The sequence below is a fragment of the Meles meles genome, chromosome 18 (genome assembly GCF_922984935.1).
Source record: "Meles meles chromosome 18, mMelMel3.1 paternal haplotype, whole genome shotgun sequence".
Taxonomy (NCBI): domain Eukaryota; kingdom Metazoa; phylum Chordata; class Mammalia; order Carnivora; family Mustelidae; genus Meles; species Meles meles.
In genome coordinates, this window is record NC_060083.1 from 7585797 (window position 1) to 7607830 (window position 22034).

Consider the following 22034-nt stretch of genomic DNA (forward strand, 5'->3'; position numbering starts at 1 on the left):
TTCTTAGCCTCTTTGGTTAGGTTTACTCCTAGGTATCTTATAGTTTTGGGTGCAATTGTAAATGGGATTGACTCCTTAATTTCTCTTTCTTCTGTCTTGTTGTTGGTGTACAGAAAGGCAACTGATTTCTGTGCATTGATTTTATATCCTGACACTTTACTGAATTCCTGTACAAGTTCTAGCAGTTTTGGAGTCTTTTGGGTTTTCCACATATAGTATCATATCATCTGCGAAGAGTGATAGTTTGACTTCTTCTTTGCCAATTTGGATGCCTTTAATTTCTTTTTGTTGTCTGATTGCTGAGGCTAGGACTTCTAGTACTATGTTGAATTGCAGTGGTGATAATGGACATCCCTGCCGTGTTCCTGACCTTAGCGGAAAAGCTTTCAGTTTTTCTCCATTGAGAATGATATTTGTGGTGGGTTTTTCATAGATGGCTTTGATAATATTGAGATATGTGCCCTCTATCCCTACACTTTGAAGAGTTTTGATCAGGAAGGGATGCTGTACTTTGTCAAATGCTTTTTCAGCATCTATTGAGAGTATCATATGGTTCTTGTTCTTTCTTTTATTAATGTGTTCTATCACATTGATTGATTTGTGGATATTGAACCAACCCTGCAGCCCTGGAATAAATCCCACTTGATTGTGGTGAATAATCCTTTTAATGTACTGTTGAATCCTATTGGCTAGTATTTTGGCGAGAATTTTTGCGTCTGTGTTCATCAAGGATATTGGTCTGTAGTTCTCTTTTTTGGTGGGATCCTTGTCTGGTTTTGGGATCAAGGTGATGCTGGCCTCATAAAATGAGTTTGGAAGTTTTCCTTCTGTTTCTATTTTTTGGAACAGTTTCAGGAGAATAGGAATGAGTTCTTCTTTAAATGTTTGGTAGAATTCCCCTGGGAAGATGTCTGGCCCTGAGCTTTTGTTTGTTTGGAGATTTTTGATGACTGTTTCAATCTCCTTACTGGTTATGGGCCTGTTCAGGTTTTCTATTTCTTCCTGGTTCAGTTGTGGTAGTTTATATGTCTCTAGGAATGCATCTATTTCTTCCAGATTGTCAAATTTGTTGGCGTAGAGTTACTCATAATATGTTCTTATAATTGTCTGTATTTCTTTGGTGTTAGTTGTGATCTCTCCTCTTTCATTTATGATTTTGTTTATTTGGGTCCTTTCTCTTTTCTTTTTGATGAGTCTGGCCAGGGGTTTATCAATCTTATTGATTCTTTCAAAGAACCAGCTCCTAGATTCATTGATTTTTTTCTATTGTTTTTTTGGTTTCTATTTCATTGATTTCTGCTCTGATCTTTATGATTTCTCTTCTCCTGTTGGGTTTAGGGTTTCTTTCTTGTTCTTTCTCCAGCTCCTTTACGTGTAGGGTTAGGTTGTGTACTTGAGACCTTTCTTGTTTCTTGAGAAAGGCTTGTACCGCTATATATTTTCCTTTCAGGACTGCCTTTGCTGTGTCCCACAGATTTTGAGCCATTGTGTTTTCATTATCATTTGTTTCCATGAATTTTTTCAATTCTTCTTTAATTTCCTGGTTGACCCATTCATTCTTTAGAAGGATGCTGTTTAGTCTCCATGTATTTGGGTTCTTTCCAGCTTTCCTCTTGTGATTGAGTTCTAGCTTCAGAGCATTGTGGTCTGAAAATATGCAGGGAATGATCCTAATCTTTTGATACTGGTTGAGACCTGATTTGTGACCCAGGATGTGATCTATTCTGGAGAAGGTGGAGCCCTCTTTTTAAAGGAATGTTCCAGAATAGATGGCGGTGGAGCAGGAAGATATTTGGTTTTAGAATTCTGGAGAACCAAGTTCTGAGGTCCCCACCTCCTGCTCCTGACCTCAAGTCCTTTTACTTTTGGGCGCTCCAAAACCTGTGGACATCCATTAGCTTCGAGATTCTGCGATTCTGTGACTTTGCACCCAAGGGGAAATCGCTGCCGTCTGTGAAAATGCTCCCGCATCTGGGGAAAGTGGGCGTCCTCTTCCTGGCAGCCCACCTGGATTTCTCCCCACCCTCCAGACTCCCAGAGCCAGGAGGAGGAGGCTCTGTATACGATCCAGATAGGAAGCAGACTTAGTTTGTAGACAAACCAAATTCTCACAAAAGTTAGGTGACTCGAGAGAGTCGGATGTCGGAAACCTGCACCATTGCCCCGCTCTGAGACTTTCAGTGTCTCTATCGGCTGGGAGGTCTGTTGCCAGAGATCCGTTCTTAATATCCTGGAAGTTTGTAAGAGATTGACTTCGGTGTCTGAACGGGAGTGAATTCAAGGTTATCCCCATCACAGCACGCTCCTCCTTGTGTTTCATTCCATGTGTGTGTACTAACCTCTTTTTTCCATGCTGTAAACTCAAAAGCCTTTGTTTTAATCTTAGGCGAAAGCAGTAACATGCACGGTGTTGAGAACAAAATCAAATAGGTACCCAAGGACTGGGAAGGCAGGGCAGCCCTCAGGAGGATGAAGCTGATACCCAGAGATGGCTTCTTCTTAAGGACTTGGTCCAAACCAGGGGTTCAGATTAACAGCCCTATGAAAGTCACCGTCATTGGGGTGCCGAGGTGGCTCAGTTGGTTACGTGTCTGTGGCTCAGGTCATGGTCTCAGGGTCCTGGGATCGAGGCCCATGCCGGGCTTCCCGCTCAGCAGGGAGCCTGCTTCTCCCTCTCCCTGTGCCGCTTCCCCTGGTGTGCTCTCTCTCTCTAGCTCAAATAAATACAATATTTTTTTAAAAGAGAGAGAAAAACTCATGGTCTTTAAAGACTTTTTTTCTGTTCTCTTTCCATAAACCTATGGGAGCCCTTTCTTTCTGGGTTCAGGCATGAACCGTTGTACTTCCCCTGAGCTGGTGCCTTCTTTTAAGGGGACACCAAGGACCATTTAGCCAAACGCATCCCCCCTCCTCGCACTGGCTGTGAAACTCTGTCCCAGATTTGGGGCTGACCTCGTGTGCTGGGAGATTGGACTAACGAGGCCTCAGACTTCTCCCAGAATTTTTTTTTTTTAAGATTTTCTCTCCCCCTCCCCTTTTATTCAAGTCTAGTTGACGCACAGTGTGACAGCAGTTTCAGGTGTGTGACTCACGTGGTCATTCGACAGCTCTGTACGTCACGTCGTGCTCACCCCAAGCATGGCCGCCCCCACCGGCCCTCGCCGTCAGCGCTGTTAGAACCCATCGACTCTACTCCTTGTGCTGCTCCTTTCATCCCAGGAGGCAGCCAGTGGCCGGGACCCCTGATGCCTCCTTCCTTCCTTCTTCCCACATGATTCGGCGAAGCTTTGTTGAATTTCTTCAGTGTGCAAGGCGGGGCTTGCATAAGCAGTGTGGACACTTAGCTGTCTGCATCCCCAGGAGCTTCCAAGCTCGCTGTCCAGCTGGGACAGACCCGGGTCACGTTCCAGCAGACTCCGACGGGGTGGTGGTGACCAGGGCCCCTGAAATAGTCTCTTGGTCCAAGTCCTTGTCAGCACTCCTGTCGTCCAGTGGAGGGCTGGTGGCTGAGCAGACATGGGGCAGTCTGTGTGCACAGTCCTGCTCGCGAGGACTCCGAGCTCCCCCCGCTGAGCTCCCCCTGCTGCCTGCGTGGGTGGGACCTCCCTCTACTTTGAACTCCCCTTTTCCAACGGATTGTCCCTTTTGGGTTTTTTCTCCACGCATGCCCGAACCTTGTGACGAACTCTTGAGAAACTAAGTGGAAACTGTGTCTTTTCTGTTTGCTGAGAGGGGGGAAATGGTTTCATGGAACCACTGGGTTTTAGGGATCCTTCGCAGTACCTGCTGGTGCCTTTGTTGAACCGATAACGTCATCTCATAGCTTTGGAGCCAGTTACGGGTTTCCAGGGCGATGTGCTGGATCTTGTCATGTCTAGTCCCTCTCCTCGTGCTGGGGTCTTTTTGGCGTCCCTGTCATGCCCCTTACTGCCCTGTGCCCTTTTCTCTCTTGCGGTCGCTCAACCGGCCCATGACGCGTTCCCCAAAGCGAGCGGCTATGTGGCGTCTTCCAAAGGCTGCCTTTCCCCTCCTCTGGACATGTGTATGACGGGACCCAGCTCAGTCCGGGAGGATGCCCGGTCCACACCGCAGGATCTCCCCGGATTACTCCTTCCACGGGCCACCCGTCAGGATTTATGAATGAGCTCTGGTCTGAAATCTGCTGATTTCTGGTTGATTTCAAGCATTCACACAACTCCAGTGTGTCCCTTTCCATGTCCTGTTCAGTTCCCAGCCCTCGGCTTTCCCTGGTGCTCTGTGACCAGCCCCTCTGTCTGTGGGGGTGTGGGGGGGAGACCTAGGTCCCTTTTGATGGTTTGGTCTGCAGGGACTGGGCCAGGCATGGTGAATGCAGTGTAGACAGGCTCGCAGCTCCCAGAACCTGGGAGGGAACCCCCCCCCAGCCCCGAACCCTGTGTGTCTCCCAGGTGTGATCAGCTCCAGAGTGCAGAGCATTCTAAGCTGATTAATTAATGACTTTGGACAGGGCGAGGGCAGTGCCAAAAATGGGACTCACTCAGTCGCAGGTAGGGACAGCCGTGGGCATGCTCCGTTGCCATGGGAACGTGAGGACGGATTCATGTCTAAAGCAGAAAGAATTTGCTGGCGCTGCTCCGGGACATGGATGGTTCCGCTGTCCCCCAGGCTACTGTGTGCTCCTCACCCCCGTCCTGTACACCCCTCAGTCCACTGTCGCTCCCTCCTGGTGGGCGTCCTGTCCCCCCTCACTGCCCCGAAGGTGCAGCCACCAGCCATGCCTCCCATGCCACCGCGGAAGTCCTGGTGACCTAGTTATAGGGGAGGAGAAGCAGAAATCTGAATGCTTTCTTGGGGCACGGCCGTGTGACAAGGTGACAAGAGCCGGGCTTTGTAGTTGGACAGATTTGGCTGCAGTTTCTGCTGTCTTGCAGGAGCTCTGTCACCTTGGGAAAATAGTCTTCCTCCTCTTCGCTGTCCTCAGAGGCAAACTGGGGCAAGTCCTGCTTTACTGGGCCGTACAAGGATGTGATGAAAGCGTGTCACGGTGCTTGGCCATACCGCTCAGGGAGCAATCCCTCTCTCAGGTTTCTCGTGCTCAGGTTTGCTTGGTTGGGTCGGATGAAGTCCTCCCATCGGCCAGAGTGTCCGCCGACAGCATCTGGAAGCGAGCATGGGTCACACACACACACCTTTGTCCTGTGAAGGACCCGTTTGGATTTGCGGTGGCAGAGCTGGTGCCCGGATGGATGGTCCCACGGAGGAAGTGCCTGGTGGGGGAGAGAAAATTCCTAAACGGAATGGGGCGCTGTCGAGAGGGGTAGAAGACACCGGGTAGCTTTAGCAAGAGGTGACTGTCGCAAGGATCTGGGACAAAGCTCCCTTTGGGCTTCTTGCCTGAAGACGAGAGATTTGAACTACGTGATCTCAGTGGAGTTCGTCGCTCCTCCTGCCTTCCTCTCTTCCTCTCTTCCTCTCTTTCCCTCTTTCTCTTTCCCCCCTCCGTCTCTCCCTTCCTTCCTTCCTTCCTCTCTCTCTCTCTTTTAAAGATTCAGTTTTTAGAGAGAAAGAGAGAGCACGAGCTGGAGGCAGAGGGAGAGAAAATCTGAAGCAGACCGAACGCCGAGCACAGATCCCGACGTGGGGCTTGATCTCACGACCCCGACATCATGACCTGAGCCCAAACCAAGAGTCGGATGCTCAAGTGACTGAGCCACCCAGGCACCCCCCACCCTGTTGTTTCTAATAGGACTGCTCTGATAACCATTGGCATCTCTTTCCATAGGGAGGGAATTCTTCCCTCGAAACTTCCTGCTCCCTTGTCCGTGTAATTAATAACTGATGTTTTCTAAACTCCACTTAATTTTTTAAAAAGATATTTATTTATTTATTTATTTGACAGAGAGAGAGAGAGAGATCACAGGTAGGCAGTAAGGCAGGCAGAGAGAGAGAGAGAGAGAGGGAGAAGCAAGCTCCCCGCTGAGCAGAGAGCCCGAAGTGGGGCTCGATCCCAGGACCCTGAGATCATGACCTGAGTGGAAGGCAGAGGCTTAACCCACTGAGCCACCCGGGTGCCCTAAAATCCACTTAATTTTTAATAAAATGTGTCCACAGAAGATTATAGAGATTGCAACAAATGTATCTATTTATTAGAGAGAGAGTGCAAGTTGGAGGAGGGCAGAGGGGGAGAGAGAATCCCAAGCAGGCTGAAGGGTCAGCTCAGAGCCTGATGTGGGCTTTGATCTCTCCATCCTGAGATCACAACCTGAGCTGAAATCAGGAGTCGGATGCTCAACCAGCTGCGCCCCCCAGGCACACCGCCCCTGCTCTCCGCATCTTTTTAAATCCACTTTCCTGAGCTATAACTTGCTGTAAAGTAAAATTCATTCATTTCATGTGGGCAGGTCCACGACTCGACCACTGTAAACACCCACTAACCACCGCTCTCATCAGAGCCCAGGGAACGTTTCCAGAATGTTCTCCCTCGCCTGTTGGCAGTCAGTTTCTTTTCTGTCCTCCCTCGTCTCCTCAGGTCACCTCGGATTTCTATCCCGTGGATCTGTTTTGCCGTATTCCACGATTTCAGACAAGCAAATCCTGTGTTCTGGAACCTGGCCTCTTTCAGACTAGGTAATACCCGAAATTTACCCATATTGTTGTATCAGTGGTTCATTCCTTTTGATTGCCTGGTAGAACTCTGTTAGTCGAATATACCATAATTTGCTTCTTCATTTGTTAATTGATGGGCATTTGGGACATTTCCAGCATTGAGTGATAGTGGATAATTTTGTTGAGAACATTCGTGTCTGAGTCTTTTGGACCGTTTTCACCCATCCTGCGTGACTATCTAGGCCTGAAGTTGGCAGAATCACAGGGTGAGCCGATCTGTGACTTTCTGAGGTGTTGCGAAACCATGACTTCCATGCCTTGTGCTTTTTAGGTCTTATTTAAGAAAGTTTCGTACGCTGAATTAGACCCTGAAGTGGTCTAAATGGTTTTCTACAGGTTTTAAAGTTTTGCGTTTGACGTTCCGATCTTTGATCCATTTGTAGTTCTTCCTCCTGTTGGTTCGAAGGTGGGAGTTCATTTGCACTCACGACCCTGCGATCAGGAGTCACATACAATAGGGACTGAAATCAACCAGGCGTCCCTATGTGGTTATTTCTCATCTCCTCCCCAGGTCGCTGTCCCCGCTCCCCAATTCCCGATAGCACACATCGCCTTTTGAATTTTTTCATATAGGAGACTAGACCTGTTCCTTCTACCGCCATACCCCACCCCCGTGCCCCCACATGTACACGTAACTTCTTTCCTTACCCTCCGAAACGGTGATACCACGATGTTTGGTGATAGCAGAGTCTGGTGTCTGCATTAGTACGTCTGCGGAAATTAATTAGAGCTGAACTCCTTCTCGGCGTCTGCTTCATTGATGGGACACTTTTTGATTTCCCCTACGTAATCAAAGAAATTCAGATAAATTAAATAAATCATTGTCTTTTTATTGCCATGGGGTCCTCGATCTCTTGGACCAATTCTTCCCCCTAGACTCTTCACCAGACTGTAAAGGTCCCCTGAATATTGTCAACACAGTCGGGAGAAATCTAGGAAGTCTGCCTGGTCACCAGCCATAGGCGAGGAGTCTGTGCTCTGGTTTTGATCTGTTGCTCTTCAGGTCAGTGGTCTCCTGTCATCCTGGGCTGTCCCTTCACCATCATCCCATTACTTCCCGTTGCTTCTCTTCTGCTTTTGGCCATTTCTGGGTCTCATGGTTTCTTCTTACTGGGTTTTCTCCCTTGTTCTCCCCCAGTAGCTTGCTGGAAAGGAAATGGGTCTGATTTCAACCCACAGTATGTAAACGTTTGCTTAACTTGCCCCATTTTTAAAATGACTTGTCACCGTGTCCTGTAGGTGTCCCCGAGTCTAGGAGCTCTGAACTCCTTTCCCTCAAGAATCTCGACATTTCCTGCCCTGGGCGGTCAGAGGAGTTACTTGGTGGTCAAGAGTGGGGAGGGAATCTAGGGAGTGTCCCTCTGCCTCCTTTCGATATTTCCACCTCATCCATACCTCATGCCTGTGAGTCTTCCTGGTTCTGCCTTATGAACTGGTTTGTTTCTTGTTGATACCTCCCTCCCCAGGGAATAAAATTTTTGGTTTTCCTTTCTAGCGTCAGTCATGACCATTTATCCATTTGTATTCCACTGTCCAAAATGTGAGTGTGTTACATATTGTCAACTCTTATTTCCTTCTTTTTCTCTCGGTGGATTTGTCCCTTTTCTTTTTTCTTCCTCTAATTTTTAATGGGATTTCGGGAATGCATGGGGGAAAAACTGGTTTTGTCAGCCACTTTAACCGTACGTGTATTTTATGTTCGTTGCTAATATTTAAGATGCTGTTTGTTTTTATAAAAAGATCTTCAATGGTCTTATTCGTTGAGATAGTTTTTAGAATTGCTTGGATTTTAGGGGTGCCTTGGTGGCTCAGTGGGATAAAGCCTCTGCCTCTGGCTCAGATTATGATCCCAGGGTTCTGGGTTCAAGCCCCGCATCAGGCTCTCTGCTCAGCAGGGAGCCTGCTTCCTCCTCTCTCTCTGCCTGCCTCTCTGCCTACTTGTGATCTCTGTCTGTCAAATGAATAAATAAAATCTTTAAAAAAAAAAAAAAGAATTGCTTGGATTTTGGAGTAGACCATGAAGTGGTATGAGGATGTCAACAGTTTCTTACTTGGCAATCCTTATAGTTTTTTCTGTCTTTTTATTGCCTTACTGTGTTCCATAACACAGTAAAGAACATCTTCAGTAAAGTGTTGAAGAGAAGCAGTGGTGGTGAGTCAACTGGTCTTACTCCTGACTTCAGAGGAAAGTCTCCCAGCGTGTTCCATTAAACATAAGATTTATTCTAATTTTGGATAGTTACAATTTATCAGACAAAAAAATTTCCATTCTGGTCCAGTTTGGGAGGCGTTTTAATTTTCAGATGTTTTTCTGCATCTAGGTTATCACTTTTTTTTCCCTTACAAGCTTTTAATGTGCTGGGTTTAACTAGTGAGGTTTCCGACATTTTAATATCCCTCCTGTCTCAGGATTTAGAAATGTTTATTTAGGATTTTTACAGTTATGCCCTAGTGAGGTTAGGAGGTGGGCTTTTAAGTCTTTCAATTCTTACATTGTTTTTCTTTGAAGGTGGATGTGCAGAACTATGAGAGGAACTGAGTGTTTTTCTCTCTCGGTGTTTCTCTGAAAGGGAATTTATAAGACAAATGTTATCTTTTCTCTCAAGTGTTGAGAAGACTTGTCAGTAGAACGGCGTAGAAATGCTGTAGCTTTTTAAGGTAGATTTTAGACCTGGATCATCCCTTTGAAGGTTATCGATCTGTTCAGGCTTTCTATTTTCTCTTGAGTCAATTTGGAATTTGTCATTTCTCTGGAAAGCAATCAGTGGTGGAAGATAGCAGATGGCCAGCCAGCTCCAAGACTCGTGGGAAGAAAGCATCTTCAGCGATCCATGCTGCCAACACCTGGGGGGGCGGGGATCAAAGTGAATGTGTCCTATTTTGTATTATTCAGGAGGAGAAGAGAGTTATTGATCGTCCTTGTGCTCGGAGTCAGGAGTACATGTTAAAAATGTCTGTGTAATCGCCTAAGTCACCTAAGCGGTATGAGTAGACTGTTAATGTCAAGTTTGCGGGGGCAGAAGGGCGCTTAAAGAGAAAGCAATCAGCCTTACAGAAAGCCAGATGGAAGGAAGCAGGAAAAAGCAAAGAAAAAGGTCTGGCGGGGAGAAAGCATGTCATGACAATGACCTTAACGTTTTCCCCTTAGTGGCGGACACCCAGGTCACTCTGCTCTGGGACTGCCTGTCTGTGTGCTCGCTCTCTCTCTCTCTCTCTCTCTCTGTCGGGAGGCAGACTTCCCAGGACCAGGCTGGGTCACTCACCTGCGCATTCTTAGTGCCTGGTATTAGTAGGTGTCCAGTGAACGTTTGGATGAACGTGTGCAACAAATAAATACACGGACAGCGGGGCAAACACACCCTTGGAGACGGCTGCTCTGGCAGCTTCTGTGGTCCCAGCCAGACGTCCTACTCTGTCCTTGCCTTGGTCGACCCGTGAGTTAGGGACTGAGGAGGGAGCTGCAGCCTTGGATTTGACAGGGAAGGGGCAGGAAAAGTCAGCTTGAGCTGTCTAGACTGGAACCAGCATAAATTCCTCAGCCGTGGGGCTGTTATTCGCTTGTTCCGGATGAGGGTAGCCATAGGCTGCAAACGAGTTCTCGAGCATTAACACAACGGTGATTCCCCGGGAGGGAGCTCGTTAGGGTGCACAGGTCTGGGGAGGAGCTGGGGTGCTGCATTTCTGTCAAGCTCCGTGGGCCGTGCTTTGGAGCAAAGTTTTAGGGCCCTACCTACGCCGAGGCTTTCCCCGGATGCTTGGGGACAACACGGTGGCGCTGTGCTCAGAGCGTAGGCTCAGATGGAAACCACTCTAACTTCTGGGGCTGTTAGCCGTGAACGAGAAAGCTCCAGTCCATGCTGGCGGGGCAGGGGTTACCCCTGGGCCCCCACCTGTGCGTGGGGGATGGGCCCGACTCCAGCTGGGCCCGGGACCCCGGGGCGGGAAGAGTTTGCTGAGCTCAGTGCGTGGTGAGCACGCTCGTCCTCATTTTCCCGTTTCTCAGGCTGAGCCACATGGCCTGTTCAGACACGCCGCATCCTGGGAAGCTCTGGTCTCTGTGATTCACATGTCACTTGTCACCGGTGTGCTTTATCTGTGCAATCAAAATCCCATTTCCTCGCTGCATTCCTGCCAGGCTGCTCCCCGCTGTCACTCTTGTCCCCAGGTAGGGAGGGCCTCCTCTTGGGTTCCAGTTGAGCTGTCTGCCTTGGGCAAGACAGGCAGCCTCACTCCCGACTCTCAGAATCCCCACTCGGGCTGGAGACAATGATGTCCCAACACCCACTTTTTTTTCTTTCCTTTTCAGTCTCCCTGCGTTTAGAGAAATGGCACAGAACCAGTGGGCAGTGTCCCAAATGACCGCTAAGCCACTAATGCACTGATCCTGGGGTCAGACAAACCATGGGCGCCAGCCCTGGGCTCAGGTCTCCTTCCCCGCTGTCCCTGTCACATCTCAGAAAGGGTGCAGACAAGCTGTCTGCTCTCTGCATATCAACTCTGGTACATCCAGGAGGCTTGTGGGCAGAACAGTCTTCTATCAGTAAGTGACGGAACCTGGGGTTTCTGTGGGCACGGTCTGGCTCCTGTGTTTTTGCTTTTGTTTTTTTGTTTTTAAGATTTTATTTATTTATTTGACAGAGAGAGAGACCACAAGCAGGGGAACAGCAGGCAGGGGGAGAGAGAGAAGCAGGCTCCCCCTGAGTAGGGAGCCCGACACGGGACTCGATCCCAGGACCCTGAGATCATGACCTGAGCCGAAGGCAGACGCTTAACCCACTGAGCCACCCAAGATCCCCTGCCTCCAGGATTTTGCAAAAAGTGTATTTTTAAGCCAGAGGAGCCTCTGACATAGCAGGACAGTGTGGAACTGGAATGCCTTCAGGGCTGTCCCAAGTCTGTGGGCAGAGGGAGTGTGCCTGTGTGATGTCGTGGACCTCGGTCTCCTTCCTAGGACGGGTGGAGGTGATGTAGCCCGGAGGTGTGGGCTCCTCACCCCTGGCTGGGCTGCTGTGACCTGGGCTGTGGTTAAAGCAGAGGGCCACCAGGGGGGTTCTGGATGCCTGCTTTGGTTTATGGGGCCCCCGCCTTCCCTTTTCTCTGCACCTCGGCTGAATAAGCTGTCTGCCCAGGCAGGCGGCGGAGCCGGGTGAGGCAGTGGGAACATCAGAGCAGCCCTTTTAGGTGAGCCCTGTGTTAGAATCACCCAGCAAGCTTGAAAGACGGCCATCTCCAGGTCTGCCCCCTAGAGAGTTGTTTAAGGGGTCGGGGCACTTGTGGGCATCAGGGTGATTCTTAAGCTTCCAGATGGTTCTCTCGGGCAGCGAAGGTTGAACGCCACCGTCTTGGAGGCAGCCACAGTTCTCGTGATCCTATAAGATGCAACCTCCGTAGGTCCTTATAGATTTGGGGGGACATGGTGGAAATTTTAACTTATTTTTATGGGAAATTTCTGGGGTTTTATAGGTAGGCTCCTGGTCTGTGACACGTACTCTGAGGGGCTGGGTTCCACCTGTCTGTCCCTTGACCGCACATGTGCCCGAGGACATGTGCTTCTCACGCCCTGCTCCTGTGGGTTTTCTGTTCTTGGCCTCGGCCTTGGACGCAGAGCCATGCTCTGTGAGAATAACGCTACCGCACGTAGATCCTGAGTGATTCTGTTCCTTGTTCTTGGGTGCCCGCTGGCTTGCTGCCTGGGATCACCCCACTGATGGCCTCCGAAGGGGACCCTCTGACTGGCCGAGTGACTCTGAGTTTGGGTCGGACCTGACGGTGGCGAGGTGTCCGGGAGCGGTGGGGAGGTGGGAATCTGGTGTCTCGTCCCGGCGTGAGAGAAACGGCACGTCTTTTGTGTCCTTCCCTGTCTCCCCAGCAGCCTCTTGATTTTGGAATCGGGCCAGAGGGATGGCCCCTTTGCTGGTATTCTCTCTCTCTGGGGTCAGGCCAGAAGCCTGGCTGGCCGGGTGCACCCCATGGAAGGCAGACACTGGGAATGACGAGGGAGCAAGCAGCCAGGCTGGGAGCAGAAGGGGCGGCTGACCTGGCCAGGCATCCCGGGAGTATGACTCTTGGGGAGGACGGAGCGGGCCTCTGTATGTCCTTGGTCCCTGGTGTTTCCAAACCGACCTTAATGAATATGCAGCCGTCCATAAATCAGGCTCTGAGGATGCCCGGGTCATCTCGTCTACCACCAGAGGGAACCATCTTGGGGGCTGCCAGGGTTATGCAGATGTTATGGGGGAGTCCTGTGTCCCCGCACTGTTGCACCACCCAGGCCTGCAAACCGCAGCGGAAAACTTTCGAGTCTGGTTTTGGTCCCCATGTGTCCCTAGTGCAGCTGGCCCTGTGTTGTGCATGTGTCCTGACACAGCGTTTCCACGTGGCTGACTCCCGGGTTGCGGTCAGAGCAGGCGTGGGGCGGGGGACTATCTCCCTGCTGCTCTCTTCTCTTTCGGGGGCGTTGCTTAGGGCTGCGTCTCCTTGACACCTTTGGCTTGTGGCTGTACCAGTCTGACCCCTGCTTCCCTGACCAGAGACCCCTTCTCTTCCCTGTGTGATAAAATCTTCCTCGGCCTCATTCTTCTAGGGACCCTTGGGATTGCATTTAGGGCCTGCCTGGGTAATCCGGGACTACCTCCTCGTTTCAGAATCCTTCACCTGCAAAGATACCCCCCTCCCCTTTTCCAAATAACAGAATTAATCATGTCTGGCTCTGGGCCCTGAGACTGGCAGGACCCACCCTTGGAGGCCATGTGGGTTCTAGACTATGGGTTCAGCCATGGCATGGTTAGAAATGCCAAAGCGTGCCATCGAGGCTCTCCTCATGCCCCGGCCTCTGCTGCAAGGATCCCCAGTGTGACAGCCAGAGTCACAGTCCCCCCAGGTCACAGAGACGCTGACCCAGCAGGTCCCAGAAGGTGGGGATGACGTGAGGGGGTGGAAACATTGCCGTCGGAACTGCTACCGTCGGCCCCTTGTGGTTGAATATTCCATTATCTGAGCATCTTTGGACTTTGCTGGCATTCACGGGACTCACATGGGGTGGATGAAAGCTGTGCTGGAGAAATGAAGAAGGAAGTGAGGACCAGCAGGCCCAGCAGAGAGTGGGGCTCTCTCTGGCCGTGTCTTGGAGGGAGGGGACTCACTGGGGGTTGAAGCAATCAGGGGTTTTCTGTGGCTTCTCGTTCGCCCCCCAACTGCCCCTCAGAAGCAGGATCCCCGGGCTGGGGTGTCCCGAGGGAGGCGTTCATCCGTCCTGCTGCTGCCCCTTATGAGCTCTCTGTGTGTGCACCCGTGTGGGGCACACGGCTGACCGCTGGAACCTCAGTTTCCTGCCCTGTGAAATGGGTGCAATTATGAGACTACCCCCGCCCCCTCGCAGGGCGAGTGAAGAGTGAGAGGGTGCGCATGTCTGCAAACGGACAGGAACAGTCGGGTCTGTGCTGGGTGTCACGTAAGTATTTCCTGTCGTGGTTGTAACGATCTGAAAACAGGGGTGGTTTAAGGTCCCCTGCCTCCCTCGTTGGCGTGGTCGTTGCAGGACAGGACGCACGTCCGTGCTTGGAGCAGGGTCTACCCGCTCTCCCCGTGTTGGATTCAAGCTCCCAGTGGGCAAGGCCCTCTGTGTCCCCTCCTCTCGAAGGTTGTGTGGCTCGTTGTAAACGTACAGCGGGTGTTTGCCGGACAGAGGATTGAATAAGGCCACGTGTGTGGCAGGTGGCATCTTGGGGCCGGTGGTCCCAGGTCCCAAGGTATGTCAAGCATCACGTTGGCCTTCCCTGCCTCAGGGCAGACATGTGGCTTTGGCAGAAAATGCTGGTGGTTACGGCAGAGGAACTGAATAACCACTTTGCTGTATCAAGCAGAGACTAGAACAGCAGGGGCTCGCCTGGGGTAACCAGCCAGGGACACATTTGGGGGTACACATAATTACGCCAGCTGCCACCATGCCTCTGCTCATCGTTTTGGTGGGGGTGGGAGTCAGAATGTCACAAGTGTCTTAGGGAGGCCCGGCCTACCTGTCCCTGCAGGGGAATCCCCAGGAAACCATCACAGAGTCACCCTCTGGGAAACCCAGGCAGCAGAGGGGACCTCGGGCCGTGTGGAGCTTGTCCCTGCTGGAGACCCAACCTGGTCAGGGGGGATGAGGAGGGACAACCCCCTGCTGTCTGCAGGGCAGGGAAGCCCTTCCCTTGCTCCCCTTCCTGCCCTGGGTCACCTGCAGGAGCCCAGAATTGAGGTCTGCGGGTTTCTTCAGAAATTCTCATCAGCTCGTGGTGGGCCCGCTCCCCCGGGGGAGGGAAGAGCGGGAGCGGGGACGTGAGCAGCCGGCTGGCTTGCTAGTTCAGCAACTTTGAGACCAAAAAGCAATGCACCTGCAAAGCAGAAGGAGCCACGTCATTTGAAGTTACTCACATAAAAAAGTTTATTATTTTTTTTTATCGAAGGAGAAGCGACATGCGCTGTTATGTTCCGGACGTGCGGGGTCGTTCTCTGGTATTTTTAGACGTTACAGAACGACCCTCGCCATCGATCTTGTCACCGTCTGCCACCACACGAAGCAACTTATTTATTTCCTAACTGGGAGTTTGTACCTCTTAACCCCCTTTGCATAAGGAGAGTCACATGATCTATGCCCACCGCGTTCATGTGCCTTCTAGAAGCAGGGGGCACCTTATGTGTTTTTCAGATCTGTGTGTATGTTCTGTGTATCAAACGAGAAGCATTGGAGGGTGACTCTGGGTTCGAGAATTCACATGAAAGCGTTTCATAGGATGGTAAAAAAGATTCCTCCTTAAGTGTGGGTCATGGCTTCTTTCTACTGTTGACCTCTTTGTGGGAAAGAGACTTGAGGCAGGGTCACCAGGACCAGCTTAGGTCTGGTCAGCATTTGGCGGTACCGTGGTTTCTCAGCTTTGGCACGACTAACATTGGGGGCCGGGTCATTCTTGTTGTGGGTGAGGGGTGTGCCTAACGGCATCCCTGCCCCCTGCTTATCAGAGGCTGGGGGCTCCCTGTGGTGGGCGTATTAATGAGCACCCCAACCCTCATCCCCATACACACGCGTCCAGGATATCCCCTGCCACTCGTGAGTATGTGAGGTTACAGGACTAGAGAGACTTGAGGTTGTAAATCAGATGACTGTGGGGTGGGAGAAATTATCCTGCATTACCCGTGTGGGCCCAGTACATCCAGAAGGGTCTGCGTGGAAAGGACTGGACAGACCGTTGCCAGCTTTGAAGATGGAAGGAGGGGGCCATCCGCCAAGGAGTTCGGGCCGTCTCTAGAAGCTGATAAAGACAAGGGACCGGATGGTTCCCTGGAGCCTCCACAAGGAACACAACTTTGCCGCCATTTTGGTTTTAGTCCAGTGAGACCCATTTCTGAGCCCTAGAACTCTTACGGTAACACATTTGTGCCGTATCAGACCACTGAGTTTGTGATTACTTGTTACAGCAGCCAGAGGGGGCTGTAGTCACCCACGGCTCCCACCCCCATCGTGGCAACTGGGAAATGTCTCTGGGATCCTCAACCCTGGCTCTGTGGAGAACCACGTTGATTCCCCCAGAAGCCACGAGAGGAGAGGGGTTTGTGTTCTGTGTTGAGAATGAGGCTGGGAGTGAGTGTGCCCGGCCCCCCAGGGTTGGCTATAGGAGGAACCAGTGGTATAGAAAGGGGGGTGGGTGCCACAGCCCCTCCCCCCACTCCCCCAGAGGCTCCTGGAGCTGTCCCTCTGTCATTAATGGCGGACCGTTCCTGTCGGGGCTTGTGCATTTTCGGACAGGACTCGAAGAGAAGCTGAGCTATCGTCAACTGCACCATAAAAGAGAATATAAAAACTCCATAAAACACTGAAATGTCAGCCAAAGCAGCATTGCTTGCGGAGGCCTTGGCTAGGAGGGCCGGCGTGCTGGGCGCCTTTGGCACCATTCGTGGGAGTCGTGGGCGGGGAGGAGAGGCCGGGAGCCCAGCCCACGCTGGGGGCCACCAAGCCCAGGCTCTGGACCAAACACGCAGCCCCCTGGACACAGCCCTGATGCTCTGATTCTGTTTATTTTGCTGAATATGACATTCATATGGTTCTGATTGCTTCTCCGTGATCCGTCCTCTCCGTGTGCCTTCGGAGCCAGAAACCAAGCCAGGCAGCTTTGAAGTTGTTGTTCTGGGGTAAGTAGGGAGTCATGCTTGCCCGGGGTTCTTTGGGACAAGCACGAGGTGCCCTTTGATTTGAGACACGCTCCAGGAGTTGAGAGGGACGTGGGCTGGCTGGCAAGGTAGGGTCCAGTCCTGGCCGGGGAGTGGGCTGGATCAGAAGGGAGGAACGGATCTATGCAGCTGCGGGCCCCTCCCTGGTCCTCAGTTTGTGGTGACCACTCTTCCTCGCAGTGTCACGGTCAAAACAATGGGTGGTTCCTTGTTGTACCTGCTGCTGGCTGCTTGAGGGGCTCAGACGGAGCTGCGGGCCGGGCCTCTCCCTCCTCCTCCTTGCAAGTGCATGGGGACAGACCAGAAGCAGGAGTCAGAAGAGAAAAAAAAAAAAAGTTTGAGGCCAGCAGTTAGAAGGATATGGAGAAATACATTATCTGTTTCCATAGCGTTTTGATTTTGAAGGGACAGGGTCCAGACCACTCAGTGACCAGCTGGTCTAGCTGAATCCATCCTGTAGATGGAGGCCAGTGATTCCCAAGTTTCAGGGTGCATTAGAGTCCCTCCCCAGGAGGCCTTGTTAAAACACTGCAGGACCCCCTCTCCCCCAAGCTTCTGGTTCGGGAGGGCTAGGATGAGACCCAGGAGTTTGTACTTTCTAACAAATTTCCCGGTGGGGCTGATGCAACGGGTCCAAGGTTGAGAACCCTGTGGGTCTAGGACAGGAAGAGGGTCTTTGTAATGAAGAATGGTGCTGGTGACGAACAGTTCTCAGAACTCTACAGTTTATGCATGGGGATCCCTGTGTTTGATGCAAAGACAGCTACGAGGAGACTGTGCCATCCTGATTCTTCCCCCCGCAAGGTGAAAATCTTTTTTTTCCAAGATTTTATTTATTTATTTGAGAGAGAGAGAGTACATGCACATGAATGGCAGTGGAGGGGGGAGGAGGTTGGAGAGGAAGCCGGAGAAGCAGACGCCCCACTGAACAAGGAGCCCAATGTGGGACTTGACCCCAGGACCCTGAGATCACCACCTGAGCTAAAGGCAGACGTTTAATGGCCTGAGCCACACAGGTGCCCCCAAACAGACTTTTTTGGGTCTATAGCTTACATCTATATACATTCATGGAACCACACCCTCAACCAGGACATACAGTAATTCCGTCACCCCAAGAACCTCCTTCGTGCTCCCTCTCTGCTCTCACGCTCTCCCCTGCTCCCTGTGAGCCATCCATCCCTGTAACTTTGTCTTTTTGCACACATGATATAAAGAGGATTATACCGTGTGTAACCTTCAGAGCCTGGCTTCCCAGCAGCCACCTGTGAGATGCTCCAAGTCACTACACGTATCCATAGTTGGCTCCTTTGTTTCGGGAGTCAAGACTCGCCCTACGCGTGGACCGTGGCTTGCTGTCCATTCCCTGTTGATGGTCTTTAGGCTGGTTCCAGTTTGGGGTCACCATGGATAAAGCTGCCACACACATTCGTGCCCAAGACTTTGTGTGGACATTTGTTTCCCTTTCTCTTGGGTACATCCCTGAGAGAGGGACTGTTGACTCATAGGGTGAGTGTGGATGTTCATTTTCTAGGACACCGCCATGCTGCTGTTCAGAGGGCCGGCGCCATTTTGGATTTGCACAGCACCATTGGGGAGTTCCAGATGCCTCGTGCCCTTGCAGGCACTTGGGCTTGGCGTTTTTAATTTTTGTCCCTCTAGATCAGGGCTGATCTTTAAAATGTGTGAATGGGTTGCAGAAAGGCTGGGGGTTGTCCGAGGCCTCCCAACCTCTTGGAGGCTCCTTGGATCCAACCTTTGGCCTTGAAGGCTGGGAACATTCTGGATGGTGCCTGTGTTGACCAGGAGCCGCGAAGCCAGAGCAGGAGCTTCTGAGTGTGAATGGAGCTCCAGCAACATCCAGGGCCCATGTGGCCGAGCAAGGCATAATCCCTGGGGACTAGGAAAACAAGAAGAAAGTAGAACAAAGAAATGACCTAGAAGGAAAGACACACATCCTAGCATCAGAGAAGTGGAAGGCACCAGGATGCTTCCCAATCTCTTAGCTCCCCGCCCCCCCACCTCTTATTTTAGGCTGAGTCTCGGGTGAAGCAGCCCGCCAAGTGTACTCACTGTGTCTCTTAACTCTACGCCCGTGGTGGGCCACCTCTGCTTCCAGAAGCATCCTTGGTGATAGCATCAGGGCTGCTCGGTGCCTGAGGAGTACAGCTTTTGCAAATTGAGGTGTCCGGTCAAGATCATCCTATTCTCTCAGTGCCTTGGCCTTGGGGCCGCTCCGGGCAGGGAGTTGGCTTTAAGAAGGGGCTTCTGTGGAGGGAGGAGGAGGGGGCGTGTGGTCATAGCTGCAGCCAGAGCGGGTGACTTAATGGGAAGGAGGGAGGTTCACAGAGGGGAAGGGAAGGTCCTTTCTCCGGAGGCTGTCCCACCTACCCTCGAGGGGACCGGGCGAGTTGCCCTGGAAGGCTCTGGACATGCTTTTCCGCTTGCAGAATACTTCTTTTTCATTTTTGAATATCATTTGTTTGGTTGCCACGGCAACGGCAAGTCTCTATTTTAATGCTAACCTGCGTGGCTGCAACTTTCTATATATAAAGGCTGCTTTGCACAGTGAATTAGCTGATGCCATGGGAGGCGGCGGGTGTGGAGACGGTGGCAGAAAATGACCAGCGCGCCAGCTTTGCAAGAGGAGGGACTGTGGGGCTGAGGTGAGTTGGAGCCCCAGGCTGGTGCTCGAAGTTCATTGGAGCCCAGCGAGAGCCAGGTGGCCAGCCATGCCCTGTGTGGGTTTGGGGACAAGGGAAGCCACTGTGGGCAGGTGCTTGGCTCTGTGATGGAGGGACCCAGGCTGATGCTTCTGTTCGCCCACCTGTCTGCCCTCTGCATTCCTTCACTGAGTCTGGGTTGAAATGGGGACCCCAAGGCTTGGGAAAGTGCAAGCCACTTGGGCAGAGTATCCAAGGTGCTGAGCTCAGTGAGAAGCGAGTTTTTCTTGTTGCCTTCAACTTAACTTGGCTCTCTTCTGGATCGTCACCTCTTCTGTCTCGCTTTTTTTCTGAATTCCTGAGTGTGGCCAGGCCTTTTCAAGGTCACATGGTTCCAAATGGTGCAGGTAGAGTCCTCAGGAAAAGCCTGGAAGGGGCTTTTGGGAATCAGCAGGGTCCACTTCCTCGGGCTCTAGATGAGGGAAAAGCCCAGAGAGGAGCTGTGTTCTGCCAGATGTCACACAGCTGGTCAGGGACAGAGTGGGACAGCAACCAGGTCCACGGGGATCTTCCTGCTGAGACACCTGTGCCTTGTGGGGGCGCATTCTCTCATGGGTCAGGGCGGCCCTGGGTGTTCAGAGCTACGGGGGCTGCAGAGAGGGAGGCACAAGTAGGGGGTAGGCAACAAACATAGGATTATGTAACAGCGTCTGAAGCCACTTAAGGCTTCCGGAAAGCTCATGCAAGCGGGAGTCTGGGAAGCTCGGCTTCATGTGGATTCAGCTACTTCCCGTGTGACAGTTGCGTTCGCATCTGTGGACTTCCCCACTCGAGCACTGGGTGCTCCGAATCTCTTTCTCCCCCAGCTCTGCGGTGGTAAGTCAGTGTCACGGCTGCTGTGAACCTGTCGGGATCTGTGTTGGGGCTCTGAGGGGGCTGTGATGTGTTGGTGCACAGAGCAGTTTGGAAACCACACAGCTCCGTCTCCCACCCAGGGCAGGGAAGGGGGATGCTGCCGGGAGCAGAGGAGTTCTCTAAAGCTTGGGCTTTGTGGCGTGAAACAAAATGCAGAGCAATTTTATCGTGATTAGGAAGTCGCAATCGGGCTTCTCCTTTTTGGACATCAAGGATTTGACAGATTCTAAGTGCTCTGGATTCAGAGACTTGGACCCGATTCTCAGAAAGAGAAGACCTGGGGACGCCAAGTGCCCGTGAGTGGTACACAGTCCTCAAGGGCAGGGAGAATCGGGAGCATTTCTCTCTACCTTGGTGGGTCCAGCAAAGTGAAGCGAAGTTAACCTGTATCGCCATCTCTGACGGAGAGGGGGGTCAAGGAGGGGATTCTCCTAAAAGGGGATCGGGACCAGGGTTTCTTGGAACCAGGAGTCACAAGCCACACAGAGTCTATGATCAGTGTTAATCAGCCTAAAAAGTCGAATGACAAACTCTCAGAGTGCCTAGCATGCCATAGGGTACGCATCACGACACGAAATTTGTGCTTTGTGGGTGTATATTGGGTCATGGTAATGGGCTTTTTACTGTGGGTCAGACTTGGAAAAACAAGAGTTGGGACTGCTGGCCCGAATAAGCCTTAATTTTCTCCTGCAGAGAGATGGCTGTGACTCTCCTTTCCAGGGAAAAGCCGGAAGGAGGAAGGAAAGCTTTGCAGGGGGAGTCCCGTGCAAGCATCATTTCAAGATGCTGTTGTGTTGTTGCGTGCAATGCTAAGGGGACAGTGGGGCAGTTGGAAGTGTGAGGTCTGGGGACTGGGAGGTGGCAGCCCTTATCCCAGTGTCTGAGGTCGGGAGGAGAGCCCCCTGCGGGCAGATCGAGAAGGACACTGTGATTTCTTTATTATTTTTTTTTAAGATTTTATTTATTTATTTGACACAGAGAGAGATCACAAGTAGGCAGAGAGGCAGGCAGAAAGATAGAGGGAAACAGGCTCCCTCCTGAGCAGAGAGCCCGATGTAGGGCTCGATCCCAGGACCCTGGGATCATGACCTGAGCTGAAAGCAGAGGCTTAACCCACTGAGCCACCCAGGCGCCCCTGACACTGTGATTTCTTGTATCAACTTCCCCAATCACCCTGTCGTCATCCCAGTGGCCCCAGAATACATGTTCCCAGGCCCCAGAGCCCTGCAGGTTTTGGTCGTGCAATCCTTCCACGACCAGGCGTCCAGCCTTCCTTCCCAGTCAGACTGTGGTGCAAGGCTGCTGGCTTCTAGCGGCTTGGTCTTGCTGCCCCAAGGAGCCTCTCTGCCCATGGGAACAACTGCATCATTTTGCCTTTGGACACACGCTTTTGTCCTTCCCAAGGCTCCTCTGCCTGGCTCACTCCCTTAGTTCCCAAATCTCTGATCTTCTGTTAAGACTGCTCAGTGTATGGCTTTGCCTCTGACGACGTTCTCTGCCCCACTCCCCAGCTGGTGGTGCATGCCTCATTCCCTAGGCTGTTGTTTTGCTTCCTCGCACGCCTCCTCCCCTTCCAAGCCTTCTGGTCCACTGATGGGGAGCTGCTTTCCC

The 22034-nt window shown here is 51.7% G+C and overlaps 1 protein-coding gene across 4 annotated transcripts in view; it reads left to right on the top strand.

The window, feature by feature from the left end:
* The window catches only part of GAS7 (growth arrest specific 7), a 200515-nt gene that overhangs the window by 68825 nt on the left and 109656 nt on the right, over positions 1–22034 (top strand). For 2 of the 4 annotated variants that reach the window (XM_045984794.1, XM_045984791.1), the window contains exon 1: positions 19414–19511. The exons of 1 other annotated variant lie outside the window; for it this stretch is intronic. Coding sequence is in view for 1 of the 3 variants with exons in the window: in XM_045984791.1 (XP_045840747.1) it covers positions 19426–19511 (86 nt within the window). In the remaining 2 variants the exon portion in view is untranslated. Of the gene's footprint in view, positions 1–19413; positions 19512–20253; positions 20385–22034 lie in introns of those variants that run through there. One more of the 4 variants, XM_045984793.1, reaches the window with a different exon arrangement.